Source organism: Eretmochelys imbricata, chromosome 1, assembly GCF_965152235.1.
Source record: "Eretmochelys imbricata isolate rEreImb1 chromosome 1, rEreImb1.hap1, whole genome shotgun sequence".
In the NCBI taxonomy this organism is placed as follows: domain Eukaryota; kingdom Metazoa; phylum Chordata; order Testudines; family Cheloniidae; genus Eretmochelys; species Eretmochelys imbricata.
The window spans coordinates 352,791,613-352,804,669 of record NC_135572.1 but is presented as its reverse complement, the minus strand read 5'-3'; the positions used below and the strand labels follow the sequence as shown (position 1 = coordinate 352,804,669).

At 41.5% G+C, this 13,057-nt stretch overlaps 1 protein-coding gene across 8 annotated transcripts in view; it reads right to left on the bottom strand.

The window, feature by feature from the left end:
* The window catches only part of EXOC4 (exocyst complex component 4), a 595,663-nt gene that overhangs the window by 527,024 nt on the left and 55,582 nt on the right, over positions 1–13,057 (bottom strand). For all 8 annotated transcript variants that reach the window (XM_077837141.1, XM_077837147.1, XM_077837165.1 and 5 more), the window contains exon 4: positions 1,391–1,575. In XM_077837141.1, coding sequence (XP_077693267.1) covers positions 1,391–1,575 — 185 coding nt within the window. The remainder of the gene's footprint in view (positions 1–1,390; positions 1,576–13,057) is intronic.

Here is a 13,057-nt window from a genome sequence, read left to right as displayed (position 1 = left end):
TCCTGAGCCCTCAATCAGGATCAGACCCAACTTTGCTAGGTGATTTTCTATCATCAGATGACAGACTGTCCCTGCCCCAAACAGCTTACAGTATAAACAGCGATGAGGTACGACAGGAAGGTGCGTGTTAAATGTAAGAAAAGAGAGCAGGAAAGAGATAAGTGTCCCTGCAGCAGGAACACAGGATTGTCGTTTATCAGCAAGTGTGTATATGGGGGCAGCAAGCTTTGTGTTTGTTTTTAATTAATGGGGTGAGTGAGCAAGAGACTATGATGACTCATTAACAAGCCTTCTGCTTAGAAATTTCAACTTCAATCAACTTTCTGTTTAATAATTTGTTTAATGTAACTGACTACGCCCCCTCTATTTTGATTACCCCTTCTAACCCTTCCTTGCTTCGCTACACTACTCTTTTTTCTTTCCAACATAAATCATTATGCATCTTTTCTCTGTTGTTTTCATTGTATTCCCTCTTACCTCCCTATTTGCTTCCCTACACTCTATTTTCTCACTCTCTTTTTCAGAAGAATACCCTCTCCCACTTTACTTCTTTTTTCTAGCTTTTCTCATCCATCTCTTCCCACCCACCCTCCTCATACACAGGGACTGAAATAGAAACACTGATCAGACAAATAAGAGCCAGAGGACTAAAGTCAATGAGGTATCCCAATGATCAGAAGCAACACCCAGGTGCGAAGCACCAACCTGTTACCTCACTCAAGTTGCTGTCTGTAGACTCTGCTAAAAACCTCAAATTTCATGACCTCCGGCTAGAAGCTGTATGATTAGTTTGAAGTTTTCTATCCCCCTCAGACTGCTGGAAGTGAGGAGGAAAGCATACTCTCTCTCTCGCTGTTCTTACCCTTACCACCCCATCAGAGCCTCCTGAACACTGCATAGGGATGGGGAATATCTACTAATCTACCCCTCCACAATCTCTATTTTTGTGTTCTCCTCCCTACTGAACGACTCTAACTGCCTGCCTCTGTTGCTACTTATAGCATTCCTAAACACGTAGCAGAGTGAAACTACCCTGACTGCCAATGTCATTACTACCCACAGGGTTACCAATAGGAGCAGTGAAAACTGACAACACTCTGGCCTGTCCTCACTGAGCTGCAGCTTGGGAATGTCTGAGGATCGGCAGTGGAGCAGTCTGTCTGCAGGCTCAAGAAGGCAGAACAGACTCATAGACTTTAAGTCAGAAGGGACCATCATCGGAAGGTTTTATTTTCAACCAGTGGAGCTAGAAATATTCACCCCAATGAGAGGTTAGATTTTGCAGAAGATGATAGCACTCTCTCTGGAAAGTCTTCTGCTCACCAAGGGAGAAAGTGGTTCCTCCACCCTCCCACCCCCAAGTGCTGAGTTAACACTACCTGAAACCAACCTTATTTTCCCTTTCTCCTTGTTCCGTTGTCCCACACGGTTAGTAGATTTGATGTACAGATGACGGTGCAATTCATCTATTAGGACTAAGTGCATGTTCATCTTCTTACTGTGAAGCTCTAGCCTCAGATCACTCAGTCCCTCCACCTGAAGAAGAGGACCCTCTAAAGAGTCCACTGCTGATACCTGGAAAGAAAATTCAAGAAATATGACAATTTATCATGTTACTAAATTTTATTAAATATTAAATGTGGGCTCCACTCTCCTAATCCTAAATCTTCCTCAATGCCCATTTTTCCTTTGTTCTTTCTGGTACATATCAACACCGCAGTGAGTGCTGTCCGGAAGGTTGTTTAAAGCAGACAAATTCAAAATAAGAGAAATATATTTTTAATTTTGTTCTTAAAAAACAAGTAGACTTGTAAACCTGACATAGATATAAACAAAATCACTGCCACGAGCACCTTCAAACGTCTCATCAGACGTTTGCGTGAAAGAGAATCTATTCTGAACATTGTTAAACAAAACCAGAGCACAGTGCTTCTTGAAATAGGTTTAGCAAGTAATAAGGCTTTGAAAGTTCTGTGCTGGAATAGTTGGTCTTAAGTCTGCTTCCTCCTCTCTTAATAGTGACTCCAGCCAAACTGATAGTCTCACATCCTTACACAATTAAACCTCCCAAAACTTCAAAGAGCAGTCACACCGTTCCCATTTTACAGATAGAGGAAACAGACATGAAGATTTTAGTTCACTTACGCAAGGTAATGACTCAGTAGCACAGCAGAAAATGGAACCCAGAAGTCCTGAATCTCAGAGTCTCCTATTCAAACTGTTAAACCAACCAAGTCTGATTTACATGGGAATCACAGGCAGTGTCTGGTGAGAACTGGGGACAGTACTCTGAGTTATCAAGATCTTCTAGGAGGTTAATCTTTTTGGTTTAATACATACACAATTTTAGCATGAAAAAATGTTTTCCCTCATTTTGAGACTTTGATACAGTGACAGGCAGTGGCTTGAGCTGGCATAACATAGGTAGGCACCAGGCAAGCCTCTCCCACAAAACTCTGCCAATGCATTTCAAGAGTGACCAGCTAACACCTGCTGTGCGCTAGAACGAGATCCCTAGCTAATTTTCAGTTGTGCCCTAAAAATGAATTTGACCACAAACCTCTCGGAATGACAAACTAGTAGATTAAAGGGACACTGTCAATTTACATTTGGCCCAGCATTGACATTTTGTAAAGCCAAGCTTTTATAAAATCTATGACCAATAGAAATGTTTCTGCAGTTGTTTTGAATTCAGAGATATACCATCGCCTTTGTAATGTTTGAAATCTAAACATCACAGAACTAAAAACCTGAAAGTGACTATCAACAAAAGTGAAACTTATTCCATAGATTTTCATCATCCAAGCTGAAAGACATGCAAATATAAAACAGCATAAATGGAAGAGGACTGAATTTTTAAAATCTCTCTTTTAATAATCTAAGATGCTGTTAGTAAAATAAGTGAAGACATTTGCTTACAACATAGAATTTAAATTAACAGTACACCTGTCAGATATTAAAAATGAAAAGCAAGGAGATTTAGTAAGCAGGCAGCCAAGCTAAGGTCTGATCCCTTAATAAATATTAACAGATACACACAGTTCATGGGCCAACTATGTCCTGCTTTACTTACCCCAAAATCCAAAATTGCCCTGAAGCAGCTTCAGCCATTGCAGTCTTTTACATTAATAGAGAAATTTATAAGAAGAAACTGGACTTCTCTGCTTCCGCAAGAAGTCCAGACCTGTGAAATTTGCTCCCTCTCGTGGATGAGAGCGGAGGTCTGATGCCCATTGGAGCACAGCGTAAGGCATATCTCCTTAGCCAGGTAGTTTCCCAATTCTTGGTTTCTGCAGCCAGAGGTTAGGGGACTTTATCAGTGCATGGTTGTAGTTTGTAATATTCTATTCTGCCTGGCCTGTTTAGTAGAACTTATGTCTGTATTACTGTCGACCTCTATACAGTGCCCAGGTACTATGACAATGCATGCAACATCAAAAAAATTAAATACTAAATTTCTATTCTTAAGGGAAAGAATCAGCTAAGAATCCTCCACTTTTGTCAACTGACATCACCCCTTGGCCAGGAGGGACTGGATGGGACTCCCTCTTCTGCTGATCTGTGCTAGGGAAGTGGCTGCAGCCCTGCAGGTAAAAGGCATTGAGAACAAGAGGTAGACATATTTTGATAGAAGGGAGGGCGGGTAATGGTGTGCGTTGACTGTGTCTGCCCAAAGAGCTTGATCCTTTGAGGTGCTGAGTCCTTAACATCCCAGGACTTCAATGAAAGCTGGGGGTATTAAGTACTGCCCAGCAAACACTCAGCATTTCACCACATCAGGAACAAATTCAGGAGGACCTAAATCAACAAACAGAGCTGGGGAAAGGATTGTGAAATGGGAAGGGAGTGGGATGCAGTGAGGAAAGAAGAAGTAGGCATTTTGAAAGCTGACATTCTACTTCTCACTCACATCGCTGGGCTCTTTTCTTCTTTTTCTTCTCGAGCTTAAAAAAAAAAGGCCATGCACAAAACTAAACTATTATATCAACATAAAAGTCTCAAGCAAAGCTTTAGGAAAACAAATAGAATAGTCAATCATTTATTGTATGAATAAAAAAAACTTCCATATACATTTACGTTTCTTCTTTGGCAAAAACTACAGCAATTTTTTTTCGGAAATGGCGTTTGTGACACTTCATATTTGCAGTTAGACATGCTGGAGAGTGATGCCCCTGATAACGCCACTTTCACAGTGATTGAATTCTAGAGGTAAACAACACAGCCAACGATCAATGTTATGCAGGCTTTGAGCCTTTTACCTAGCCACTGCCACACTTCAGTAAACCCCTATTTACTGTTGATTGCCAAGACACAAGAGGCTAAAGGGGAAAGCTTTTATTTAAAGAACCGTTTTGGTGAGAAAAATGAAATACGGGTCTGATTCAGCTCCACTGATGCCAATGTAAAGATTCGTACTGACTTCACTGGGAGTTGGAATAAACCCTATGTAAAAAACAGCATCTTCTTAAGCCTATCTTCTTGTGTGGCTGCAAAGTCAAATCCCTTTTTCTTTAGTCACATAAAGCAGCATTTACCCCTGTTAGTACTTCAAAGCCAATGAAGTTACAGAAGAGCAAGCTGGATTCTGTTCTGGCATGCCCATCAAACATGATTAGAACACTGGACTGGGAGTGAGTAAGAAACTAGACCAATGCAAAATCAATACAGAACACATTCAACAGATTAAAAAGTGGCTGGCTAACAGTTCTAAAAATATAATTATAAACGGGGAATCATCAAGCAGATGTTTTTTTTCCTGGTGGGGACCCTCCAGTATTGGTTCTTGGCCCTATGCTATTTAATAATCTTTCCAATGACCTGGAAGAAAACAAAATAATTATTAATAAGGTTTGCAGAGGATTCAAAGATTGGGGGGAGTAGTAAATAAAGAAGAGGCCAGGTCGCTGATACCAGGCAATCCAGACATTCTGGTGAGCTGGGCACACACAATAGCGTTTTAATATGGCCAAATGTGAAGTCATACATGTAGGAACAAAGAATGTAGGCCATACTTACAGGATGGGGACTATCATGGGAAGCAGTGACTCTGAAAGAGACAAGGGGGATGTGATGGATAAAAGCTGAACGTGAGCTCCCAGGGCAATGCTGTGGTAATGCAATCCTTGGATGTGTAAACAGGAAACGTTGAGTAGTAGAGAGGTTCTATTACCTCTGTATTTGACATTGGTCCAACTGCTACTGAACTACTGTGTCCAGTTCTTGTGTCCATAACTCAAGAAGGACATTGATATGTTGGAGAGATTCAGAGAAGGGCTATGAGAATAATTAAAGAATTGGAAAACGTGTCTTTATAGTGAGAGACTCAAGGGTCTCGATCTATACAGCTTAATAAAGAGAAGGTTATAGGATGACTTGCTCAACCTACACATACCTGAGTGGGGAACAAATATGTGATAATAGAGGGCTCTCCACTCTAGCAGACAAAGGTATAACAAAATCCAATGTCTGAAAGTTGAAGCTAGACAAATCCAGACTAGAAATAAGGTGCAGGGTTTTTTTTTAAAACAGTAAGGGTAAATACCCACTGGAACAAGTTACCAAGGGTTGTGCGGATACTCTATCACTGGACATTTTTAAATCAACATTGGATGTCTTCCTAAAAGATATGTGCTACTTCAACCAGAAGTTAATACAGAGAAGTCCTATGGCCTGTGCTATGCAGGAGATCAGATTAGATCATCACAATGGTCCCTTCTGGCGTTATAACCTGTGAATCTATGAGGATACTAGAATTTTATTCCCTGCGGTATCACTGACTCATTGAGTGACCGTGGGCATGACACTTATACTACTTGTATTTTATATTATCCCATTCGTAGAATGGTTACAATACTTACCAAGCTCACAAGGGTTAAACGGACAGCGCGGGACTCAACTTTCTATGTTTCGGCCTTTGTCTAAAAAAAATTATTTTTAATATATAAGCACAACTTTCCTAATAAAAACGCATTGCAAGTTCTTTTGATCCCTTGCAGATTAGGGCCAATTATCTTTAATGTCAGAATCATGACTAGATCTGAATATAGTCTTCCTCTTTTCCATGTAAGTTAGAAATATTTTGTTGTTGTTGGATCGCCCCCTTTCCCCCTCACCCCCCATCCCCTTAAAGCTAATACACACATCTCCACTGGTGGATGATTGGTGCGATCTTCCAGCAAGGAAGCATAGTGGATCTTGCCACAGGAATCAATGGAGCCCAACACATCTATCCAGGTGCCAACGCAGTTGAACTTTCTGGATCTTCAAGTTATATTTTTTAATATAAACTCCTGATGCTGCTGCTCTCTGTTGACAGCAAAGAGAACAAACCCAGGCCAAAGTGTTGCCTGGGCTTCTGGTTAGAAGAAGACTAACCATTTTGCAAGGCATCCTCCTATCCAGGAATAATCTGTGACCTATATTTCATTCATCCACAAAAGCTTATGCTCCAATACGTCTGTTAGTCTATAAGGTGCCACAGGACTCTTTGCCGCTTTTTCAGAATAAACTGTGACATATATTTCAAAATCAGGGATTTAAAAAAATCTACCTATTTTAGAAACCAGGGGGAGGGGGAAAGGGGAGAGGAACCATTTTGCTAACGGATATTAGCAATACACTCCCATGTATCCAAAACCCTATTATCCAAACTTCCGCATTATCTGAATCCCTTTCTTGTCTCCCATGTATCTCACACTGGGAAACAAGGAAGGGATTCCGATAACAGAGGTTCAGATAATAAAGCAAAGACCTCTGGCCAGAACTGCAAGGAGGAGGAGGAGGAGAAATCTCTGGCCTTGGGGGAGGCCACCCTGCTACTGAATGGTGCCTACAGCAGTGCAGGGAGCCTGCTCCAGCTCTGCTGTCACTGGCATGAGCGAGCAGGAGCGGAAAGCAGAGCCGCAAAGGTTTCCATGCAATGCCACAGGGTCGATGACACCAGATCCCTGTAAGCACAAGATGCAAGGGAAGGCTGCAGTCCTGGTCTAGAAGATCAGAGTCCTGGCCAGGGGGTCTCTGCTCTGCACTCAGCACCTGCCTGGATTGGGTGTCACCAGCACTATGGCAATACAAGGAGCCCTCTGTAGCCCCACTGTCATGGGAGTGAGTGTACAGGGCAGAGCACAGGGACAGCGAGGAGGAGGAGCCACCCCCGGCCACAGGGGAGGCCACCTTGCTGCTGAATGGCTCCTGCCCTTTCAATAATTTTATTTGACTAATTGGGAGTTTTGATAAATGTCCCTCAGTCTATTCAGATAATCGGTAGTATACTTTAATTTGTGATGCTGGCATTGTGCTAGCCTGAAACAAGTATTATTTATTTGCATTGCAGTAGCACCTAGGAGTCCTAGACACGAACCAGGACCCCACCCTGTGCTATGTGCTGTATAAACAGAGAACAAAGAGACTATCTTTCAGAATTATCAGACACACATATGAACACACTTTGTTAGAAAAGAGTCAACACAGCTTTTGTAAAGGGAAATCAGGGCTCACCAATCTTTTAGAATTCCTTGGGTGTGGGGGGGGGGTCAACAAACATGTGGACAAGCACGATCCAGTGGATGTAGTGTATTTGGACTATCAGAAAGCCTTTGACAAGATCCCTCACCAAAGGCTCTTAAGCAAACCAAGGAGTCATGGGATAAGAATGATGGTTCTCTCATGGATCAGTAGCTGGTTAAAAGATGGGAAACGAAGAGTAGGAATAAATTATCAGTTTTCAGAATGGAGAGAGGCAAATAGTGGGGTTCCCCAAGGATCTGTACTAGGACCAGATGATTCATAAATGATCTCGAAAAAGGAGTAAACAGTGAAGGGGCAAAATTTGAAGATGATACAAAATTACTCAAGATAGTGAAGTCCAAAGTCCAGACTGAGAAGAGTTACAAAGGGGTCTCTCAAAACTGGGTGACTGGGCAACAAAATGGCAGATTTTGACAAATGTAAAGTAATGCACATTAGAAAACATAATCCCAACTATACATACAAAATGATGCAATCTGAATTAGCTATTACCACTGCAGAAAGAGATCTTGGAGTCATTGTGGATAGTTCTCTCAAAACATCTGCTAAATGTACAGGAAAGGGATAGATAATAAGACAGAAAATACCCTAATGCCACTATATAAATCCATGGTATGCCCACACTTTGAATACTGTGTGCAGTTCTAATCATGCCTTCTCAAAAAAGATAGATTAGAATTGGAAAAAGTACAGAAAAGAGCAACAAAAATGGTTAATGGTATGGAACAGCTTCCATATAAGGAGAGATTAAAAAGAATGGGACTTTCAGCTTGGAAAAGAGAAGACTAAGGGGAGATATGATAAAGACCTATAAAATCACAAAAGGTGTGGAGAAAGTGAATAAGGAAGTATTATTTACCTCTTCACATAACACAAGAACTAGGAGTCACCCAATGTAATTAATAGGCAGCAGGTTTAAAACAAACAAAAGGAAGTACTTCTTCACATAATGCACAATCAACCTGTAGAACTTTTTGCCATGCAAGGCTGTGAAAGCCAAAAGTATAACTGGGTTAGAAAAAGAATTAGATCATTTATGGACATGTCCTCCATGAAATTGCTATTAGCCAAGATGGTCAGGGATGCAACCCCATGCTCTAGGTGTTCCTAAACCTTTGACTACCAGAAGCTGGGACCGGACAACAGAAGCTGGATCACTCGATGATTGCCTGTTCTGTTCGTTCCCTCTGAAGCACCTGGAATTAGTCACTGTCAGAAGACAAGATACTGGGCTAGATGGACCATTGGTCTGAGCCAGCATGGCCACCGTTATGTTCCTATCTCCGCCCCCAACGTATTTACAATCTAAATAGCACTTCAATTTTTGTTCTAAAGTTTCAAGTGTTAAATGTGAGAGAGTTTTGGATTTTTTCAAATTCAGGAACAGGAATGTCTTACAGTCTTCTTTCAGAGGAAACATAAAACTGACGTCTTGGCCAGAAACATCCTTCAAGGAAAATGGGGGCAGAGGGGAGGCATTATTCCTAGCGAGTTCAGTGATCAAGTTCAAACTCAAAGTGTACAGATCTAAATTGCCTCTGCAGTTTCAGAATTGGTCGTTATTCTTCACTTCTTCTCTTAAAATGTTGGTGTAGCTTTTCTGTGTGTTGCCATGTCCCACCTCTTAGGTATCTGGTTTTCAGAGGAGGGTGAAGGAATGTGTCTGTATTATGTAGATAAAGGACTTTGGTATTCTTTCAGATAGGTGCTTTATGAAATAGCAATAAAAACCAATAGCCATCAATATTTACAAAAAATAGTCTCTGAGACACACCACCACCGTATACCCATACACTTAGAAGAGGATACAATTGAGGTTACTGAGTAAATGTTGGCATTACAAAAGCAACCAGAATATTATAAAAGCATTTTGAAAGACTTATCAAATCTTCTGTCCGAGTACACTATAAAATACTTTATTCAAAATTCTGCATTCATGTTGCCAATGGCGAAAATAGTGTGCTTTTGTGGAGTACTAAATTTATCCCATGAATGATCCAAGGAATTCAGCGCTCTATTCAGGAGAGGGGAAGCCATGAGCGCGGGATATCATGGGATTGTTTCCATTTAGGAGCAGCACAGCTGGTCTGTAAGATGACAGGACTTACTTTCTTCCAGCTCTAGTGTCAGTAAAGAACAGACATTAGATTCCCCTCCCCTCAAGCTTTGTTTTTTCTAACCTCCTCCTTATCACCACAGTGACTCAAATCCCGCATTAAGGATACTATTAATACTTAGTCCCTACATACTGCTCTTTATCAAAGGAAATGGGAGCGCTAGCAATATGGCTGGAAAACATGTCATGTGACCAATTTTTTTTTCTCCAAAATTTCATTTCAATCTAAGTTTTCTAACCAGCTCTAAATCTACCTTTAATGCTCTCTTAAGAAAACATATTTCTCAGAAAATTTCACACTTGGGAACAGAGTTAAGAGATGAGAGTTGGGGAGGAGAAATGTTATAAAGCAGTGGTTTTCAAACTGGGGTATGCCCTGTAATGGCAGAAAAATTCAAACTTTGAGCCGAGCTTCCCATTTGAGTTAAAATTTTTGGTTGCACCCCCTCCACCCAGACAAGCTCCATGGCCCGCTGAGGTGAGTCAGGGGGTGAAGGTGGCACTCCCTCCCCAAGCTCCGCCATATGGAGCTGGCCCAAGCTGCCTGGCATCACCACTTTGCCCCCACAAATGTTCCTCCACGTCCCCCACTCTAGAAGCTGTTTCTAAATGGAAGGCAGAAATCTGGGAGAGGCGGGGGGGGGCACATGACTCTGCGTGCTACTCTCTCCCCCCCCTCCCCTCCGCAACGCATCACCTCTGCCTATCTCAGATGGGAGTACGCAGTAGAACATAAGAACAACCATACTAGGTCAGACCAAAGGTCCATCTAGCCAAGTATTCTGTCTTTCAACAGTGGCCAATGCCAGGTGTCCCAGAGGGAATGAACAGAACAGGTAATCACCAAGTGAGCCATTCCCTGTCGGCCATTCCCAGCTTCTGGCAAACAGTAGACTATATTATTTGGAAAAGGGTACACAGCCTAAAAAGTTTGAATACCACTGTTATAAGGAACAAAATATTAGTTTTCCATCTTACATGATGGATGAACAGAGAGGTCACAGTTCCTAGAGATTTATAAGAATTTGGGCTTGGGGACTGTTCCTTAGATGCTTCTTTCGGCAAGAAGAAATACAAATAATGGATGGTAAGAATGGGAGTAGGGAATGAACACTGAGTTTATATTTGGGACAAGTCTATTCACAGTTCAGAGGCCCCTTGGTACATGAACACAAAAAGCAATTGCTGGATGAAAAAATATGGAGGAAAGGGGTATTGGAAAGATAATGGAAAGCATAAAAATGTGATAGCTCACAAGAGAAAAAAAAAACAAGCCACACACAATACATGACAAAGGAAAAAGACAGCTGAACTTTCTGGACAACATGGCAAATAAATATCAGCAACCTAGAAGGTTTTAACTGCCCAGTTGTATGAATAAAGACAATGCTGACATTTAAAAGGGAGAGAATTGATTTAAAAAACAAACAAACAAGAAATTCAATTTTGTGGGAGACAGGAAAGTAAAATGACTAAGAGATGGTTTAAACGTGTGTGGCCAGATTCAAATTGGCACAGCTCCACTGAAATCAATTTAGACCTGACTTACAACAGTGGGGGGTCTGACCTATAATGTTTGCCACTGTCAGCAAGAAAAGGTGGATGAGCACAGATAGTCTCTTACTACTGAGAATTTAGTGATCAGACAAAAAAGGGAAAATGTGGAGAACAGCTTAATGATTAGGACCCTGATTCAACAAAGCACATAAGCATATGCAATAACTTTAAGTGTGTGAGTAGCCCCATATCAGATAAGTGATTCTCAAGCTTTTCCTATCTGGTGGGGGGACCCAAAAATGACATGTTGCGAGTAAAATTCACGGAAAAAGAATTGCGGGATTAGAGACATGGCATGATGCTGAGTGGAGGATGGGCTGAGGAGAGGGAGGTTGAGGTTAGTAAAATTCACTGATGTGTGCCTGGCTGCTGCTTCATCTATCCCCACAGCGATCAGCGATCACAGCGAAGAGGACAGGACAAGGAGTAATGGTCTCAAGTTGCAGTGGGGGAGGTTTAGGTTGGATATTAGGAAAAACTTTTTCACTAGGAGCGTGGTGAAACACTGGAATGCGTTACCTAGGGAGGTGGTAGAATCTCCTTCCTTAGAAGTTTTTAAGGTCAGGCTTGACAAAGCCCTGGCTGGGATGATTTAATTGGGGATTGGTCCTGCTTTGAACAGAGCGTTGGACTAGATGACCTCCTGAGGTCCCTTCCAACCCTGATAGTCTATGATTCTATGATCAGCTCTGAAATGGAATAGATTTTACCTCAGAAAGGAACACTGTGGGAGGTTGTGAAGCAAGAGAGAGGAGAAATTTGGTGCTGCTCAGGGTTGGGACAGACACAGAACAGGGTAACAGTAAAAGCAAGAGGAAACAAGCATCTTTCTCCCTCACTCACTCCTGCTGGGTTTTGTATCCTATTTCTTATCCTATGAGGTGAAAATCAGCAGACACCCCGCACACAGCCCATCGGTGGGTCAATTCTGGTGGGGTGAGAAAAACCAGAAATGTATTGCATGCTGGTCTCAAAAGAAATTTTTCCAACGGTTCAAAACTGACCCTGTAACATTAACAAGTTAAGAGCAGAAATGAAAAGTTATAAAAGATTCAGTGCTAATGAAGATCTTACCTAAGAGAATATTTCAGAAATGGCTAAAATCATGCTGAGAGAAAAACTAATAGGAATTGCCACACACAAACAAAAAGGATAAGAAATGAATCAAGACTAAAGACTAATAGTAACTGGAACATTAACCTACGACAGGAGGCAATGCTCAGGCATGCAGGAGAAGGGAGAAATACCTTCATCCTGATTCAAGCAGACAATGTTAGAACAGAAGTTTGATGGAAAAGGGAAACAAGGCAGATATATTACGAACATGCTTGCAAATCAATGAGTAAATAATACTTTGAATTTATACGGCACCTTTTATCAAAGGCTTCCAGAGAGCTTTATATTCAGACAGCAGCACTGAAATGCAGCCACCCCTGCAGAAACAAGCAATGACCAATCACCCACACACAAAAGTGGGAAGGAAGGTGCACAGTGGTTAAGAAAAATGAGGACGGTGGGCAGCTCAGTTTTTAAGGAGTCATCTAAAAAGGCCATTACACTCCATTGTTTACCTCCTGAGAATTAAGGGGTGAGTCAACTCTTTGGTTAACGGGCCAACCAGTTCCATAACATCAGAGAAGTTAGAGATCAAAGAGAACTAGCAGATCACACAGTCAATCTCCCTACTAATGCAGGACTGTGTTTGTTGTTATAATACTTCTAGTTTTAAAATGTCCCAAATGATGGTGCTAATGCCACTTCCCTTGGGAGACTACTAAGATCTCGCCAGCAGGTTATTTTGCTTAATATTCAACTTAAATTTTCCCTTTTGCATTTGCCTGTTAGCACTAGTATGGG